This window comes from Gossypium hirsutum, chromosome D04 (assembly GCF_007990345.1).
Source record: "Gossypium hirsutum isolate 1008001.06 chromosome D04, Gossypium_hirsutum_v2.1, whole genome shotgun sequence".
In the NCBI taxonomy this organism is placed as follows: domain Eukaryota; kingdom Viridiplantae; phylum Streptophyta; class Magnoliopsida; order Malvales; family Malvaceae; genus Gossypium; species Gossypium hirsutum.
The window spans coordinates 9,958,513-9,976,720 of record NC_053440.1 but is presented as its reverse complement, the minus strand read 5'-3'; the positions used below and the strand labels follow the sequence as shown (position 1 = coordinate 9,976,720).

General features: G+C 32.7%; 2 protein-coding genes across 3 annotated transcripts; one reads left to right on the top strand and one right to left on the bottom strand.

Moving 5' to 3' along the window:
* The first annotated feature begins 8,543 nt into the window (after positions 1 to 8,543).
* Positions 8,544 to 11,976, top strand: LOC107926063 (uncharacterized). 2 transcript variants are annotated; one of them, XM_016856842.2, is made up of 2 exons: positions 8,544 to 8,662; positions 8,904 to 11,976. In XM_016856842.2, exon 2 carries the CDS (start codon positions 8,914 to 8,916, stop codon positions 11,722 to 11,724), a length of 2,811 nt encoding a protein of 936 aa, XP_016712331.2. In that variant the 5' UTR covers positions 8,544 to 8,662; positions 8,904 to 8,913; the 3' UTR covers positions 11,725 to 11,976. The 2 variants fall into 2 exon arrangements, with proteins under 2 accessions (XP_016712331.2, XP_016712332.2); XM_016856843.2 differs by having other exon boundaries at positions 8,562 to 8,662; positions 8,842 to 11,976.
* A 4,117-nt stretch (positions 11,977 to 16,093) lies between these two features.
* Positions 16,094 to 17,951, bottom strand: LOC107925968 (universal stress protein A-like protein). The gene is made up of 4 exons (XM_016856739.2): positions 17,506 to 17,951; positions 16,746 to 16,867; positions 16,457 to 16,575; positions 16,094 to 16,383 (listed from the first exon to the last, which is right to left on the bottom strand). The coding sequence occupies exons 1-4, from the start codon at positions 17,690 to 17,692 to the stop codon at positions 16,275 to 16,277; spliced, it is 537 nt and encodes a 178-aa protein (XP_016712228.2). The 5' UTR covers positions 17,693 to 17,951; the 3' UTR covers positions 16,094 to 16,274.
* Positions 17,952 to 18,208: the final 257 nt, after the last annotated feature.

The following is an 18,208-nucleotide window of genomic DNA, read 5'->3' as shown; positions in this document are numbered from 1 at the left end:
TATAATGGTTTCATTACCATCTATTCCTATTATTTTTATGGGTTTTTTCATTAATTCCCATTTTTCTACAGGAATTGCATTCTTTCTGCAACTACTGATTGTAGCTCCAGTGTCTATCAAAGCATTTATAGAATATTTTTTATATTTTCTAAACTGGAATGTAACTTTAATATTTATTCCAACTTTTGATTTTTTATCAATTGTTGAAGTTTAAATTTCTTCCATTCTAGAATTACTACTGGGTTCAGTAGGAAATATAGGAATTTGAACAGTTTTAATTCCTATTGGTGTACTATTTGTACTAATATTATCTTCTTCTGGTTGAGAACTAAAGGGTAAGATTAATTTTTTATTTGTATTTGTTATACAATTATTTTTAAAATATAGTCTATTAGCTAAAAACATATATTCTATAGTACTTACTGGTTTAGAAGTACTATCTTTACTAATTTTTTATATCATCCAATCTTTTAGAATTGATAAATCCCTTAAATCTAATAATTTTAGCTGTATTTCAATAATAAACATGTTTGGTTCAAAGAGTTCAATAATTTTGTTATTAATCTCTTTTATTTCTACTTTTGCCGTATTCGTATATTCATTAATAGAAGTCCAATTGATTGCTAGATCTTCTGCTAAATCATTTATTTCAGAATTTTTTGTCTGAACTCTAAGGCATAGACGCTCTTCTATTAGAGGGTCTGTAATGGAAATAAAGTAATTTGGTTTAACTTTAAATCCTATTACACCTGTGTGTAGATTAGATTGAATTCCTCCAATAAGTGCTTTTATTGGATTTTCAAATCTTTTATCTAAAAGAACTGTTATTATAGGAATATCATAACCTCTCCTAAATAAGGCTCTAATAGTAATTATAATTATACTTAAATGTATATATCTATCCTGATGATATTTCTTTTTAATCCTCTTAATTTTATCTTTAGTAAATAGATGAATTTTTGTTAACCTTCCACGAGTATACTTAGCGATTGTGTTACCGCTAATTTTCTCTATATATCTCTAAGTTCATATTTTGAACTTAGATATTTTATATATTTCTTCTTTAGAAATATGATTTTTATTAATTTTTTCTATTATTTCATCAGAAAAGTCTTTTTCTTCTCCAATTAAACTACCTAATTTAATATCCTGCTTTTCAGAATTAGGAATTTCTTCTAATTGATTATTAGAACTACTTCCTATATTAAACATAAATATATATTCTTCATTATTATCAGAGTCTGTTTCTGATATTAACTCATATAATATTTCTTCAAGATTTATTTCATTTTGAAAATATATTTCTAAATCTTGTTCTTCAAGACTTTTTATCATTTTCCTAGCATTTTTTCCTTTGTTAGGACAATTACTAGCTATGTGACCTTCTTCATCACATATGAAACATTTACAAATTTGTTTCTTTGGTTTAGAAGTTTTTCTCCTAACAACCTTTTGACTTTTATCATAAAATTTTTTATTACCTGGTTTCCACTTCCTTAATTTATATTTTTTTCGTTTTTTGTAAGTATTAGGATATATTTGTTTACATCCAAATTCTCACTCGTTTTCTAGTATTTTAGTACAATACTTATTACTTAATTTATGCTTAACTTGTTTAGCAGCTTTACTTTGCAAACAATATAAAGTTATTCTTTTTCTTGCAAAATTTATCCTATTTCCTATAGAATCTAAACTATCTATCGAAAGACCAGATGTTTTACGTTGCTTCTCTAAATAAGATAAATATTTGTTTATACATATCTCATCGCAATGTGGGGGTAGTTTATGAAAATATTGGTTTTTTTAAAATTTTATATTTTCATTTTTTAATTTTTGATATTTATGAAGAAATTTTTTAGAAAATTCTTCTAAATATCTAACATCACATAATTTAATTTTTGAAAGAATATAATTAGATGTACTATCTTGATCTTTTTTTATCAAAATATCCACAGAATTCTGTTTTTAGGATTTGTAATACCTCCTACCCGTATTCATCGCCGGAGTAAGGTACGAGGCATTATCGAAGTTTACCTAATTAATTTTTCGCAAAGTCTTAAATTTTTTTTTATAAAAACTCAATATAATCCCTTTATAAATATTCAACATTCCCTGCAATTTTTGAAACCGGAACCAATCCAAACCAATCAATCTATTTCAATCAATTTGATACCAAATCATACTTCAATTATAATTATACTATTTAGCATATTCATCACACTTTACTTTAATTCATATTCATTAAACAAGTTTTAGTATTTATATTATCAACAAACTATATACATGCCATATAAATCAAAAAGGAAATTTCCAAAAGCTACTAGAGAAAATTTAGATAGTGTGATCCTCAGTGTTGATCTGATCCTCCGTATATTTTCACGTCAATCTACAAGAGACATTGAATATACTTAAGTAAGCTTATAGAAACTTAGTAAATTTATAGGCATAAAACTTAAATCTTACCAAACATTTATACACTTATACATTATACACCATTACTAAGTTTACCTGTCAACCACAATCATTGGTGAGTCCCTTGGTATAAACTCACTATTACTTATCCTTTTACTATAATTTTTTTGGGCCCATTTGTCACTTACCATCATTGGCTGAGAAATATGAAGAATTACCTAGAAACTCTTTTAATTAAGATTTTTATTTGTTAATTTTTACAAAATTTTCAATTTTGCCCTTATTACATCACTTTTTTAAATTTTTTTCTTCTCTTATGCCGTCTCAACTATCCCATATTGGCATATTTATGCCTTAAGTCCCTTCTTATTTATCACTTAAGCTATTTAATCAATTTTTAACAAATTTTGCATTATTTTTAGTTTAGTCTTTTTTAATTCATTGACCACCCAAATGTTAGAATTTTCTAACGAAACTTTAATACCAACTCAATGACACTCTATAAATATTATATTTATGGCTCAGTTTATGAATTTGGGGTTTTGATACCTCATTTTCGATTCTAATTATTTTAATATTTATTCCTAGTACACTATTCACTATTTCAAAAATTTTCCTAACTTCACATTTAACTTATACTCACTAAATTAATAATATTTTCTACTTACTTGTCGGATTTAGTAATCTCAAATCACCGTTCTGACACCGCTGAAAATTCAGGGCATTACAAGATTAATCCTTTTAAAAGATCTTTAGGGGTTCTTATCTGATTGATTAATTTTCCCTTTTGTTCTTTACCTTTCTCAGACTCTTCCCATCGTTTAAGAAATTGTAGAACATCTCTTTGAAATGTTCCAACAAAGTAATTTAAGAACTTTTCTTTTGACAATGTGCTATTGTTTACAACAATAGTCATTGATTGTGCCCAATCATTTATGGTTTTTTCATAGTTTGAAATAGGAGTATTAGTTAAATCTAAGTATATTCCTCCCTAGGCCACATTTCTTTTATTCAAATCATCTTGGATGAACAAGCTAACTAGATGTTTCTCCTGGGTATTCAGGTTTAACATCATTTGTAGTTATATTTTCGGTGTTGTTACCAAAAATTTTAACTGTTGATTCAGTATCCATGGGTTCTGGAATTTCTATTTCTTCTTCAGATAAAATTTTTTCTTCATCAGAATTATAGGTAGAGACTTTTATGTCTTCATCTTAATCTGTTGAAGTTTTTTCTTCATCAGACTGATTTTTGAATAATTCTGTGTTTTCAGAATTACTCGCATTACTATTGTTTGTATCATCATATTTTAACATATAATGATAATTAAACATAGAAAATAGATCTTTATGTTGTTCATAAAGTTTTTCTATTAATTTTAAATATTCAACTCTTTCTAGTTGATCTTTAGTAGTAGTAAATTTTTCTTTCCAGTGTTCTATAAGGTTTTTATAGGACTGTAAATCATATATTTGTTGTTTATCATCTTTTTTACGTTTTTTAATGTTTTTTTTTTATAATTTCTTAGTATATATGACGAAGTTGATTCCTTTGACAAGTCATCTTCTTCCTCAGATAACACTAATATATTATCTTTATCGTTACCATAATATAAAGGACATAAATCTACATCAGGCTCCATATTATTATTAATAATAACCTGATCTAATTTATTATTAACATTAGTTAATAGTTCTTTAGACTCATGATTTAAGTTTCTAATATCTGCTATATTATTTACTTTCTCTTCTACAGAACTGACCTTATTATATATTTTAGAAAAATAAAAAGAAATCATATCTACTAGACTATTTATACACTTACTCAGAGATGAAATATTATTTTCATTTCTAGAGTCTATATGCGTAATATGGTTACAAGTTTTATCTTAAAATTAACACTCGATTTGTTCCATAATATTTGTTTCTGGTACTTAAGACCGTCTATTATCTTAATCGTCTTCACACAACGCCTAACGTCCTCCCTGGACTCAATGGCAACAAGAAGACAGAATAACAGATATGTGGGTTTTGAAACAAATAACTGTGAAACAAACAGAAATGTAAATCAAAGACAAAAACTTTAAATGAATATTACGATATTATTTCTCCAGAAATTCGTTACTCCAGCACCGCTGATACCAAATGGTGAGAAAGCTCTTTAATATCTATCTTTTCTAAATCTGATTCAACTCAACTCAACCCATTAACATTTCTATATCACGTATTAATCAAATTAGAATGTGTTTTGGGTTTGGTTTCGCAGTTTCTTGCTAATTGCTATGGGTTTGGTAGAAATTGGATATGGAACTTCATCATTGACAAAGATTGAGTTTTTTATATACCAAGTCATCTCATTTGAATATGCTAGGCCTGAACTTGGTAATTGTTTTCCTATTGAAACTTAAACTGTCCGGTAAATGTTCATATATTGGGCATGAACTTTAGGATTTTTAAAGAAATATTAAGGACTGATTTGGATAAAAAAAAGTTCAAGGTTTAATTTGGACAAAAGAAAATTTAGACTTCAATGTGAGAATAATTGTCAAGTTTAGGTTTTAAAAATTAATTTAACCCAAATATTATATTAAAACTAATTGAGGCCTTCTTTAATGATATAAAATAACAAAAATATCCTCGTAATAAAAATATATAATATGATTTTTAAATAAAATGGTTTTTTAGTAATTTTTTAGTTAAACTAATATTTTGATTTTTGATATCAACTCAAAAAATAACTTAAATATGTATTGTATGTGTATATAAGAATATCTCTTATATATCAAAGTATGTCTTTAAAAAAAAGACCAGACTTGTTCGCAATGGCACAATTTTATATGTAGAAGATAAACGGAGGAGTTATTTGCGACATAAATTTTTGTGTGTTTTTTATTCATTTTATTTATTTATTTAGTTATTTTTAATTTAAAAACAACTTAATAATATTTTTAACATTAGCCCTAATATAGTTTCAATTACTTATGAAAAAATGGTCTTATTATTATTATTTTTTATAAAATCTTCTTTTTATGCACTTAACATAAACCTTTTAAATTCTACGATTTTAGCATTTAACATATAACTTTAATTAATTAATTAATTACTTAATTGATACGTGTTATTATATATAAATGTTTAACTAATAAATAAAAAAACTATATTTTGTAATTTTAGCTAAACATTAAAAGATTCGACTAATATGTATTAAAATTTGGGAAATTATTTGTTGCATTGTTAGTGTAGTTTTTAGATTCCACAAGTAGAGTTAGAGATTAACAAGTGTCCTATAAGAGTATAGTAAAATATTAAAAAGAAGAAGACATATGACAACTTTTTAAGGTTGCTTGTGGAATAAAAAAAACATTCTGCTAGTGTACCAAATACTCACTCAAATTTTAGTCCAATTTTAAAGGTTAGTATTTGGTACACTGACAGTTTTTTTTTAATTCCACACATTTTTTAAAATTTGGCATGCGTCTTCCTTTTTTTTTAAATTTATTTTTAAATATTTTACTATACTTTTATAGGATACTTGTAACCCATTAACCTTGCTTGTGGAGTAAAAAAACTTCACGTACCAAATAATTTCCCTTAAAATTTAAGTTAAATATTAAAAAATATATTTTTTTAATTTTAAATAAAATATTTTTTAATACATGATTCTCAATTAGAATAAATATTAATATTATTTTATTATTTCAAAACTTAATATTTATTTAACCTTATTCAAAATTATGCATCTATAATTACACAAAAAAAAGTATTATTATAAAATGTTTTATAATTTATAAATGAACAATATTAGTATTTGTTAAAGCTCATTTAAAGTTTTACTAAAGTTTATTAATTTTAAATTAACATTATAAATTTATATAATGTTAAAAAGTTTCTATTTTCTCTTTAAAATTAACTAACATTTAATATTTTTTGACTTTGAATAATTTACCACAAAGAGTAATTAATTCAATTTTATTTTAAATATTTATTATTTTATTTTATTTTAAAATTATATTATTATTAATATAAAATTTTAAAATTTAAATATTCATATTATTTTATTTTTATTTTTTCCAATCATCGTAAAAGGTTATCACAAAATTTTAAAAAATAAATATAATATAGTTTGATTAATATATACAATTAAACTCGTACATTTGCACCTGATATTGGTTTTTAAGTATAGTTATTGGGTATAAAGATAAATTTAGTCCTCAACATTTACATTTTTTTTTGTCAATTTGACTCTTATTATTATTTAACTAATTTTGACCCTAACCTTTAAAAAAGAATCAAATCACTTATTTGTAATGAAAATGATGACTAAAACATTAATTTTTAAAAATGTTAGCACGATAACTCGCATGGTAGTCCATGTACACATCATGCTAACATAGCATCTTTTGTTTTATATGTCACGTCAGTAAATAATTTAAAAATTATAAAAAGTAAAAAATTCATAAAAATTCAAAAAAATTGACATAGAGTACACGTGAATTGTCATGCAAATGTCGTGTTTAAAAATTTAACATTTTAGTTAGTATTCTCGTTAAAAAAAATCATTTTGACTCTTTTTTAAAAGTTTGATGGTCAAATTTGACACTTTTTAATAGGATGATTGTCAAATTTAACTAAAGAAAAAAAGAAGAGAGAACCAAACTGACAAATGATGTAAATGTTAAAGGCTAAATTTAACATTATGCCTAGTTATTAAAAAAGTTAAAAATATGCTGGAAGTCATTGTGTTTTTCATATATTCAAATTTTCAGTCCCTTACTTTTATTTCAAGTAATTTAGTCCTCTAGGTTTTGGATTTAAAAATACAAGTTCAATTATTAATATTGTCAATTTTTTTGCTAAATTCAGTTCCATAACATCAATTTTTTTATTGCATGGCTACTAAGTCAGTTTTTTTTTAAATATCATACCAACAAATTTAACCAAAAAAATTAATGTTAACAATTGGATATGAATTTTGAAATCTAAAAAAAAAATAAAAAAAATAAAGAAACTAAGTTTCTAGAAATAAAAGTAGAGTGAATTTCAAATATTCGAAGAGTATAAGGACTCAATGTATATTTTAACCTAAAAAAATCTGAAAATTGGTCCTAAATGTTAGTACATTAAAATTGGATAATTTTTACACGTTAAAATATGTCATAAATCTTTGTATTTTTAAAAAAATTATAATTTAGTTATCGTATTTTTATTTTTAGGAATTTAGTTCCTTTATTTTTCAGATTTTAAATTTTAGGTCAAACTATTAACATTGTTAAAATTGTTTTGTTAAATTTAGGTTCATTACAAATGTCAAATTTTTAATTAAATGACTATCAAGTGAGTATTTTTATTTCAAAATGTTACGCCAACAAAGTTAATAAAAAATTATAAATGTTTAAAGTTGTACTTGAATTTTGAAATAAAAAAAGTAGAGAAACTAAATTCTTGAAAATAAATATATAGGGATTAAATTCAAATTTCATGAATAAATACAAAGACTTATAACATATTTTAATATTTTTTATACTCTTACCTTTTTTTTTAGGGTTTGACGGAAAAGTTGAAGAAATAAAGTAATTTTTTACTTAAAATGTGAAATATTATTTTTTATCTTGTTGATCTTTTATAGATATTATTATAAAAAATATAATTAATTATTTATTTAACAAACAAAGGTTGTAAACTTTTTTACCCTTTTTAATGATTATTACAAAATAAGAAAGGAAATAAATAAAATTAAAAAAAAATAAAATTCAGACTCTAGTTTTCAGTCCAAGATTTCCTCTCATTTATTCTCTTAATTCCAATGAATCAATAAATTATTATATTTATCGATTGAATCTTAACTTAATTAGTATAAATAATTTTAAGCAGTTAAGAAATTTATAAAATTGAAGAAAAAGAACCTCTAGAATTGTATTTCAAAGGGTTTATCTAAAGTTGGAATTTGGAGTAATGGAAAAATGATTTGAATCGGCAAATCAAATTGATAAATATTAAAAGAAAAAGTGAGATTTTTTCAAAATTAGATTTAATTACAAATTTAATTTTGTTGAATTATAGGCTGCCTTGCCTAGTTCATCGCAAACATCAAATGACACGTGTCAAACATCCGTAAAAAGAGGGTCTCCGCACTTCCTTCTGTACGATCTTCTTCTTTAAAATCCGGACCAAGTGCTCTTTTGTCGTAAATCTCCAATCCTCAAAACTCACCTGCACACAAATAAACCCTTAATTTTCTTCTTCATCTACAGGTACTTTTTCTTTTAATTCTTTGTTTGAATTATTTTTATGTTAAACTGTATGATTTGTTATTTGTTTAGGTTTTTTCTCTTACAGTATGGGTAAGTGTTAGTGGGTATTTTTGTTTACTGTTTATCTTTTTTTAATTAAAATGATTATATTGTTGTTTTTACTTTTTCCTATATTTCAGTTGTAAAAATCCCATTTTTTGAGGTTGATTTTCTTGGGGGAAAAAAATTCAATCTTTTTCAGGGGGGAAAACATGGAAGCTTTTGAAAAGCCAACTGAAACCCTTACTAGGGATAAGTCTTTAGACCAAGATGCTAATGAAGGTTCTAAAGCTGGTGGGTTAACGGTTGAAAGATCATGGGAAAATGGTTTTAGGGTTTCTATAAATGGAAAGGGAGGTTCTTGTGTTGATGAAGATGGTGAGGGACTTGAGGATTCTGAATTGAATGGGGTTTCTTCTTTGTTACAAATGAAAGGAAGTGTTAGGAACATTGATGTTAATGGTGGAAGGAGTGATAGTGGTGAAGGGTTTGGCACTCTTTTAGGTGCTGTTGATGAAAGTAAAGAAATTGGTGCTGAAAATGTATTACCAAATGATGACGATGAAATGGTGGAATTGGATGAGAAACACAATGGTGGGAAGATGATGATGAATGAAATAGATGACGACGACGACGATGGTGATGGTGGTGGTGGTGGTGTTGGTGGTGAGTTCTCTGCCGGTTATTTTGTATGGGGTAAGATTAAGAGTCATCCATGGTGGCCGGGGCAGGTCTATAATCCAACTGATGCTTCAGATTATGCGGTGAAAATGCGACAGAAGGGAAGACTCCTTGTTGCATACTTTGGGGATAGTTCGTTTGCGTGGTGCCTTCCGTCTCAGTTGAGGCCTTTTGAGGAGAATTTTGAGGATATGTCGAAGTTGAGTAGCTCTAAGAACTTTGTCAATGCTGTACGGACTTCTGTTGATGAAATCGGCCGACTTGTTGAGTCGAAGATGACTTGCTCGTGCGTTCCGAAGGAGAATTGTATCGGACTCGACCGACCTTTAGCTGCAAATGCTGGGATAAAGGAAGGAGTTCTTGTGCCTGAAGGTGGATTTGGAAAGGTCTCAGTTGGTCTCTTTGAGCCAAAAGAAGTTCTTGGTAAATTGAAACAAATTTCGCAGGCTGTTTCTACATGTAATTTGCTTGAATGTGCAGTGTTGAAGGGTTGGCTTTCAGCTTTTAATCGATCAATAGGGCATATTGGAATGCCGGTGTACTATGAACCCCTGTCCATACTGGATGTTGAAGAAAATGTTAGAACTCTTGTTGTGGACATGAGTGATTATAGTGAGGCAGTGGGAATCCCAATCACGGGGCTGGTCGAAGAAGATTGGATTTCTTCTTCGTCCTGTCCAAAATCTGGCCAAGGCAGTCGGACTTTGTTGAGGAGTCTGGATATTTCGGAGGATGCCATGTATCACAGGAGGAAGCAGAAAAGCATTGCTGAAATTTTAAAAGGTGATTTAGATGTACAGGCTCATAAGGTCTCAAAGTCCAGCAAACCAGCATCCTCATCTCGGAGAAAAAAGACGAAAGGCAATGATAAAGTTAATGGTGATGGTGGAAGTGATTCGAGTTTCGTACCAAGAAAGGGGAAGGGAAATGAGCTTTCAGGATTAAATGCTGAAGTTGATTTCATTGGGGCCAATGAAGGAATGGATAAGGTTTATTCATCAAGGGGAAGGAAAACAAAGATTAAACAAGCAAGCGATAATGACGGTGATAATCGGGGCAAAGAAGATACTGATAACCAACCTGTTTCGACTAAAAGGAAATTGAATGTTGGTTCTGTTATCAGAAGGATTGATGCTGAAACTAAGGACCTATTCGAGAGTGGTTCTTTTACTAGAGAAAGGAAGAAAAGCAAGTACTTATCTCCTCCTTACACAAGTTCAACTGGGAAGCTAAGGAAAGCCGACATAGAAGATGAATCTGTAGAGGTTTCCAGTGACACCCGATTCGGGGAGACAATGAGCAAGGCTACTGACAACCTTGTTACGGGTAAAGGGAATGAAGTCCCTGAAGAAGTTCATGCAGAGCAAGAAGCCTTGAATGAATCGAATTTTCTTACACCTAAACGATACCTGAATCAGATGAATGATCTTGCAAAAGTTGAAATTCCTGCTAATGAAGTTCTAGTTGAAGTCCGATCCATGGCTCTTAGTCCTCAATATCAAAGGAAAAACAGCTCTTTTGAATTTGTTGTGGAGTTTTTATCTGTATTTAGAAGCTCTGTTTATCGAGATGGATCTGACTACAAAATATATAATCAGTTCGAGCATCAGAAAAGGAGAAAATCTCCGGACTTTTCTACTGTGTCATTGGGAAGCAACCGATCTATGGCTGGTCATGTTCCCTCTGGATATAAATCCCATAAGAAAAAAGTTGGAAAGAATGAAGAAACAAAGATGGGTGAATCCAAACCCAGACAAGCAACCAGGGCGTCACTGAAGAAAACTGAGAAACCGAAGGCATATACTCCTAAAAGGAAGCAAACTGCCATTGCTGCAGCTGGAAATGATTTACCTGCTGCCCTCTTTGTGACATTCGGCCCTGGATCCTCATTGCCTACAAAGGACGATCTTATCCGAATATACAGCAGATATGGAGCTTTAGACATGGAGGACACTGATATGTTCTTCAGTAATTTCTGTGCTCGTGTTGTCTTCTTAAGAACCTCCGACGCCGAACAAGCCTTCAGCAGTTCACAAAATGATAGTCCTTTTGGATCTGCCAATGTCAGTTTTCGGCTTCGACTTCACCAGGCTGCATCAGCTCATAACAAGACGGAAATACCAAGTGCCAAAAAACCTTCTCTAGCAAAGGAAAAATCAACAAAGTCTTTGGCACCTGGAAATTTGGAGCTGAACTACATAAAGCAGAAGCTCGAGACGCTGACATCAATGCTGGAGACATCAGAGGAAACAATGTCATCAGAGGCTAAATCCAAAATACAGAGCGAGATAAAAGGGCTGTTGGAGATGGTAAACACAATGGTTGAATCATCATCATCTTAGGCAAAAAAGTAGTCACTTTTAGGATGTATGGATATGTAGAAGTGTATGTTACGTCATTGCTGTTACATACATTTGGTTAGGATTTTGTAAGAAATACTTAGGTAAGTAGTTCATAGTTACCATTTGCATATGTTGAAATCAGCACATGCTATATATATATATATGGCATAAACTGCAGTAGTTGAATTCTGTTTTCATTGGATACAAATTCTGTTACTATTGAGCATACTGGAATCAGATTTTTCTTCTAAATGTTGCTTCCATTGGATGTCTACAGTTTCTGAAATACCCGAATTCAAATTACTAGCCTTCGAATTTGTTTATTATTCGCGTACTCCCTGCCACGGGACTAGAAAGAACCTTCCTTTGTAGAATTTACTGAAATTTTTTATAAATATTTCTTAAAGAACAATAAATTTCAAATAAATAAAAGATAACCAATACCCTCTATAATTTTTTAAACACATTTTTTATAAAAACTTTTAAATTGTTTTTGCTATTTTAGATATAAAATAGTTCTTTTTATTATTACAATATCGGAGAAGAATAAATATAGAATTTAAACTTGTATTATTTAAATGGTGTTAAGAAAGAGAGTATTAGTGTCACGGGCCGCAGTTCAAAGCCTGTGACCATCGCACCAAATGCATCTAATGGACGTCTATTGCTCAGATGGGGATCATTTGGCCCATTAGAACTGGCCCGATTCAAAGAGCGATTAGAGAAGCCTGTCAGATTGAAGCTTAGTTGGCCCGATAATGAAAACATGGCAACTTAGGCTGATATGGTAACTAATCTTAGAAGATAGAGGGAATCATATCTTGTAAAGATTAGATTTGATATGGCATATCTTGTAAATCCTTAAAATAAAGGAATATGGCTAATCTCGTCCATCGATGTAAATGTATATTGACCGTCGGTTTTGGGAGAGCTCAACTATTAATAGAGAGCCTCCCTCTCAGTTGTACTCACTCCATTCATTGTTTCATTATTCTTGGTGAATAAGAGAATTGAGAGCATTTACTAAAACACTTTGCGAGCGCTTTTTCTGTTGTTCTTTGGTTTATCTTCTTTTGGCATAAATCGCTTCCGCTCTTCAATTTGGTGCATTGGAGGAGTTCTTAAGGAATCCTCACTTGAGTTAAGGTTGACTTAGGCGAGTTTGGACGAACGGATCGCCTAAGGCACACGGATCGCAAGAGAAAACTCTAGCCCCGTGACAAGTGGTATTCGAGCTGTTGGTTCGAACCAAGTGATAGCTAAGTTTTTGGTTCGAAGGCACCGTTGGGATGTCGAAAAAAGAGTTCGAACAAAGGTGGGCGAGAAAGTCTTTGAGAGAGATGTTGTCGACTGTTGAGGAACGTGTGGGTAAACTTGAGGAGTCCATGGAGGACACAAAAGAGTCGGACAATGCGCTTGGGGAAAGCATTGAAGACTTGAGGGAGCAGTCCAGGGACTTTGTGACCATGTGTCTCACTTCCCAAAGGGATAGTGTGTAAGAGTTGCTAGATTCCCAAAGGAAGAAGCTGACGGAGAGGAACGATGCTCTCGAGGCCATGATGATGGCTTTGAAGGAGGAAACAATGGCCACGACCAGGGCTTTGAGCACAAGGATAGAGGAGCTCAAGGGAGAGTTAGCCTTGTGTCGAGCAGTCGTGGGGAAAGGAGTGGCAAATGCAGCACTCAGTAACAAGGATGTCCCGAAGCCTAAAGAGTTTGTGGGGACAAAGTCTGCATGCGATGTAGACAATTTCTTGTGGAGGATGGAAAACTACTTTCGTGCCAAAGGCATCGTGGATGATGCGGTTAAGGTAAACATTGCTTCAATGTTTCTTATTGACATTGCGCTTTTATGGTGGCGAGGCAGGACCACAAATAAAAGGCAATGTGAGATTGGAACGTGACAAGAGTTCCAATGCGAATTGAAGGGACAGTTTTACCCAGAATTTACCGAGGAAGAAGCTCGGGCAAAGTTGCAAGGTATATTGCAACGGGGCACAGCGGGGGAGTATGTTCGAGAGTTCAAGGAACTCATGTTCTAAGTTTCAAAGGTGACCGAAAGAGAAGCATTGCTTGCTTTTCAGAATGGATTGAAGCCGTGGGTCAGGCATGAGGTGGAACAAAGAGGTGCCCAAAAGCTATCGGAAGCCATGACGGTAGTTGAGTCCGTGGTCAAGCTTGGTTTAGGGAAAGACAAGCTTGGGTCTTCCAAGTCCAAGGAAACGGGCGTATGTGAAATGGATCACAAGGAAGATATTGTTGATGGTAATGGCAACGACAATAATGGTGGTAATAGGAAACCACGAGTTGGGAAGAAGAAACCCAAGAGGAAAAGGGACAAGTTGAAATGCTTTCTCTGCGACGGTCCACACATGTTGAAGAAATGTCTGAGGAAATCCGCGCTTAAAGAGAAGCCGGTGGATAAGGCCTTGGTACTTGGTTCGAGCACAAGGGGTGTCAAAGCCAAGGAGGCCGAAAGCGAGAAGAAGCCAGTGGAGTGCTTCTTGTGTCATGGTCTGCATAGGTTACAGAAGTGTCCGAGAAAGTTTAACATTGAGGGGAATGAGGGAGCAGACAAGGAGCCCATGAAGCTTAGTTCGAGCAAGGGAAAAGCCGAAGCCAAGAGGGCAAAGAGGAGCAAAAAGAAACGAGTAAAGTGCTTCTTGTGCCGTGGTCCGCATGAGTTGCGGAACTGTCCAAAACAAGCTGGAGTCAAAAGAAAGGCAACGTCTGAGCTTGGTGAGTCATCGGAGGGGCTTCCACCCCAGGAAGAGGTGAGTTTGTCATCGGACTTAGAGGAAAAAGTTGCGATGAAAATAGTGAAGTTGGGACCAATGAGGCTTAAGTTGAGTGAAGCATCGGAGTTGGCTGAGCCATCGACAAGGCTTCCACCTATGGGAGAGGTGGGTGGTGCATCGGACTTCAAGGAAAAAGAAGTGATGCATGTGGGGCAGTTGACCAGAGTAAATGCAAAGGTACATTCCGAACACTATGTAGTGTTTTGCATTCTAACTTGTTGACTTGGCAAGAACGTAGGGGCCCTTTCGAAGTTCTTGAGCAAAGAGGCCGAGAGACTGTGGGCAAAGCAAAGCTAAGTGTGGTGAATCACGAGGATTCTGTTCGAGTAAAGTTAGAATGTGGACAAGAGAGTGACATAACTTCTTGTCATCGAGATGTACAAACGAGTAAGATGGTTCGAGTTAAGAAGCGACGTAAGCCGAGGCAAAATTCCTAAAAGAAGGGAAAGGTTAAGGCATCGAGACGAGACCGAGGCGAATCAAGTTAGTGCTATTCAGAAGTCACAACGAGGACGTTGCGAGAATGGGTGGGGGAGAATGTCACGGGCCACAGTTCAAAACTCGTGACCATCGCACCAAATGCATCCAATGGAGGTCTATTGCTCAGATGGGGATCATTTGGCTCACAAGAACTGGCCCGATTCAAAGAGCAATTAGAGAAGCCTGTCAGATTGAAACCTAGTTGGCCCGATAATGAAAACATGGCAACTTAGGCTGATATGGTAACTAATCTTAGAAGATAGAGGGAATCATATCTTGTAAAGATTAGATTTGATATGACATATCTTGTAAATCCCTAAAATAAAAGGATATGGCTAATCTCGTCCATCGATGTAAATGTATCTTGACCGTCGGTTTTGGGAGAGCTCAACTATTAATAGAGAGCCTCCCCCTTAGTTGTACTCACTCCATTCGTTGTTTCATTATTCTTGGTGAATAAGAGAATTGAGAGCATTTACTGAAACACTTTGCGAGCGCTCTTTCTGTTGTTCTTTAGTTTAACTTCTTTTGACATAAATCGCTTCCGCTCTTCAATTTGGTGCCTTGGAGGAATTCTTAAGGAATCCTCACTTGAGTTCAGGCTCACTTAGGCGAGTTTGGACGAACGGATCGCCTAAGGCCACACGGATTGCAAGAGAAAACTCTAGCCCCGTGACACTAGTCACTGTTTTAGGCAACTCTTAGCTAAAATATTTATTTGTGCAACATAAAACTATAAATTAAATAAAAACAATTCAACTCAAGGGATAGCAATTATATCAAATTAAATTGAGCAAAAACACTATTAGTTTTATCTTATTGTAGAAACTCTAAAACTTCATTTGAGACATCGTCTAAAGCCTGCAACCTTGACCTCTATAGTAATCTGCTACTAAATTATTTTCTCTAGAAACATACTTAATCCACGTACGATTTTTAATTTGCATTTCATAATCCATTTAATCACACCTCAATTTTAGTCAATTTTTAATTTTTCTTGTTTAACCCTAAAATTTGAATCTTAGTAAAATCTAGTAAATAAAGAAAAAAGAACACGAGAAAGGGTTTTGGAAGTAATTAAAGCAAACACAGACTAATAATAGCAGTCTTCTTTGCAAACAACAGATGCAATCCACAACATAGTATTTTTTCCACCAAAACAAAAGCAATTCATTTCTTATCCCCACTGATATATGGAATTGGTATAGTTGTAGAGTTTCAAGTCTATTAACAGAACCAAGAGCAATGAATCAAGGGGTCTGTGAAACAAATTTAGTCATCAACGGGGTCTTGAGGAGTTTCATCCAATCTACGCTTGATTGTTACGACAGGGCACTCAGCATGCTTCACGCAAAACTCGCTCACCGTTCCGACAAAAACCCTGGAGAAGCAAATACACAAGTTAAGGTCATCAACAAAAATAAAAAATAGGCGGCATCAGGTACTAAGCATACCGTTGGAAAGGACCAAGTCCTCTGCTACCAAGAACAAGAAGATCTGGCTGGATCCTCTTCACTTCATGGCAGATAACTTCCTTTGGATCACCTTTCTTGATCCATGCTTCACAAGCAACCTACAATCAGAGAAATCTATCATCGGGGAGGGAAAAACTACAAATAAAATGCAGTTTTCCATTGAAAACAATAATTTATTGAAGAATGAACACCATCCCAATCTCATCGACCCTTGAGTAAAGTGAGATATTTGTTTGAAAACAATAATTTATTGAAGAATGAACATTACCCCAATTTCATGGCACCTTGTAACAAAGAATTCAAGCAGACGAAGCCCTCTAGCCCTGTCCCTGCTCTTCAGGCTCTTGAAATCTTCAGGAGAGGCATATATGCTGTCCATGTCATCGAAACCTTACAGAAAAACAAATTGAAATTTAGTGGCATTGGCTGATTTTACAACAGTCGAAGCTGAACATGAAGCAGTCATGATTTGCCACTTGAAAGTTGAAACCAGTTTTGCCATAGGAATTTATGTTTCAGACTCAAAGGTTAAATTTGAAGCTTATACATGTCATTGCTGTGCATGAACATTGTAATCTAAAAGGCTAGGGTAAAATTCAATCTCTAAACAGAGTCATTTCTATTTTATCCATCCAACTTTGACGGTGTAGCCTGATTAGTACTTTCAAAAAGAAAATGATTTTTCAAAGGTAAGCTTTTAACATTATTATTATTCGATAAACACCTTTTGACTTTCAATTATTAGTAGCCACACAGATAATTGTCATAGCAACCAAACAGTACAACTAAAAGATTCAATGAATGATCCATCAAATTAAATCTCTTAACCATATAAACCAGCAAATCGACGTAATTTCGAGAAATTCAAGCCACGAATCAAGAATTGCACACTCATATCATACACTCCGCAAACCCTAGCGAACGGCAACCACGTGCGTATAGAAAACGCATCACGTAAACTTCATTACATAAAGAAAACCGGAAAAAGAAAAGAAAAGAAAAGAAAAAGAGCTGAAAGGGAAACAAACCATCTTCATCGGGAACTTGAACATGGAGGAAGAGAAGCTTGAAACCAGAAGTGATGGACATAACGATCTTCTGAAGAGTCCACTCGAAAGCTCCCTTACTACTTATCGAAGCGTGAGGGTAACCTTTGATCGTTGACTCGTTCACTGCCACCATTATCCGAGTCACGGATGCCTCACTTGTAGCCATCTTGTCACCCCTAACTCACTGAGTCACTCACTCGGTAACAGTTCTCTCTCTGATCTGTTAAGCTTTACGAAGTCTCTAGCTTCAAGAAATGCTAAGGCGGGGGAGGTTAAAAGGGAAAGTGCGCAGTTCGCATGGTGCGTATGATATGAGTAAAGATCACATGGGATTGCTATTGTGCACCCTTTACGGTTAAAATCCACCGCGGCAGATTTTCGTCTTTTTTCGAGCTTTTATTTCTGTTTACGCAATTATAAAAATACTGAAATGCCCTTTCTGAAAAAAATTATAGGTGAATAAAAATCTTCTCGTCGCTTTGCAGCGTTTCGGATTTCATGAATGGGTTAAGCTGAAATTGGAGCTTGGATGCTAGATAAAATTGGGCCTTCTCAGGTTCTCTGTTTAATATTAGAAAAATTATCTATGACCCAATTCTTTCTTATGCTTGCTTGATCAAATTCTATGAAGGGAACGAGATTGAGTGCGTTTGTGTTGTATTTTTTATATACATAAAATATC

Bases quoted from the DNA above. Each gene is read 5' to 3' on its own strand.
- LOC107925968 (XM_016856739.2), bottom strand. From the start codon at position 17,692: ATGGCTACAAGTGAGGCATCCGTGACTCGGATAATGGTGGCAGTGAAC. The intron at 16,576-16,745 runs GTAATGTTCATT...CTCTGATTGTAG, and splicing joins CAAGGTGCCATGAAATTGGG to GTTGCTTGTGAAGCATGGAT. The intron at 16,384-16,456 runs GTATGCTTAGTA...TTGCTTCTCCAG, and splicing joins GGACTTGGTCCTTTCCAACG to GGTTTTTGTCGGAACGGTGA.
- LOC107926063 (XM_016856842.2), top strand. From the start codon at position 8,914: ATGGAAGCTTTTGAAAAGCCAACTGAAACCCTTACTAGGGATAAGTCT.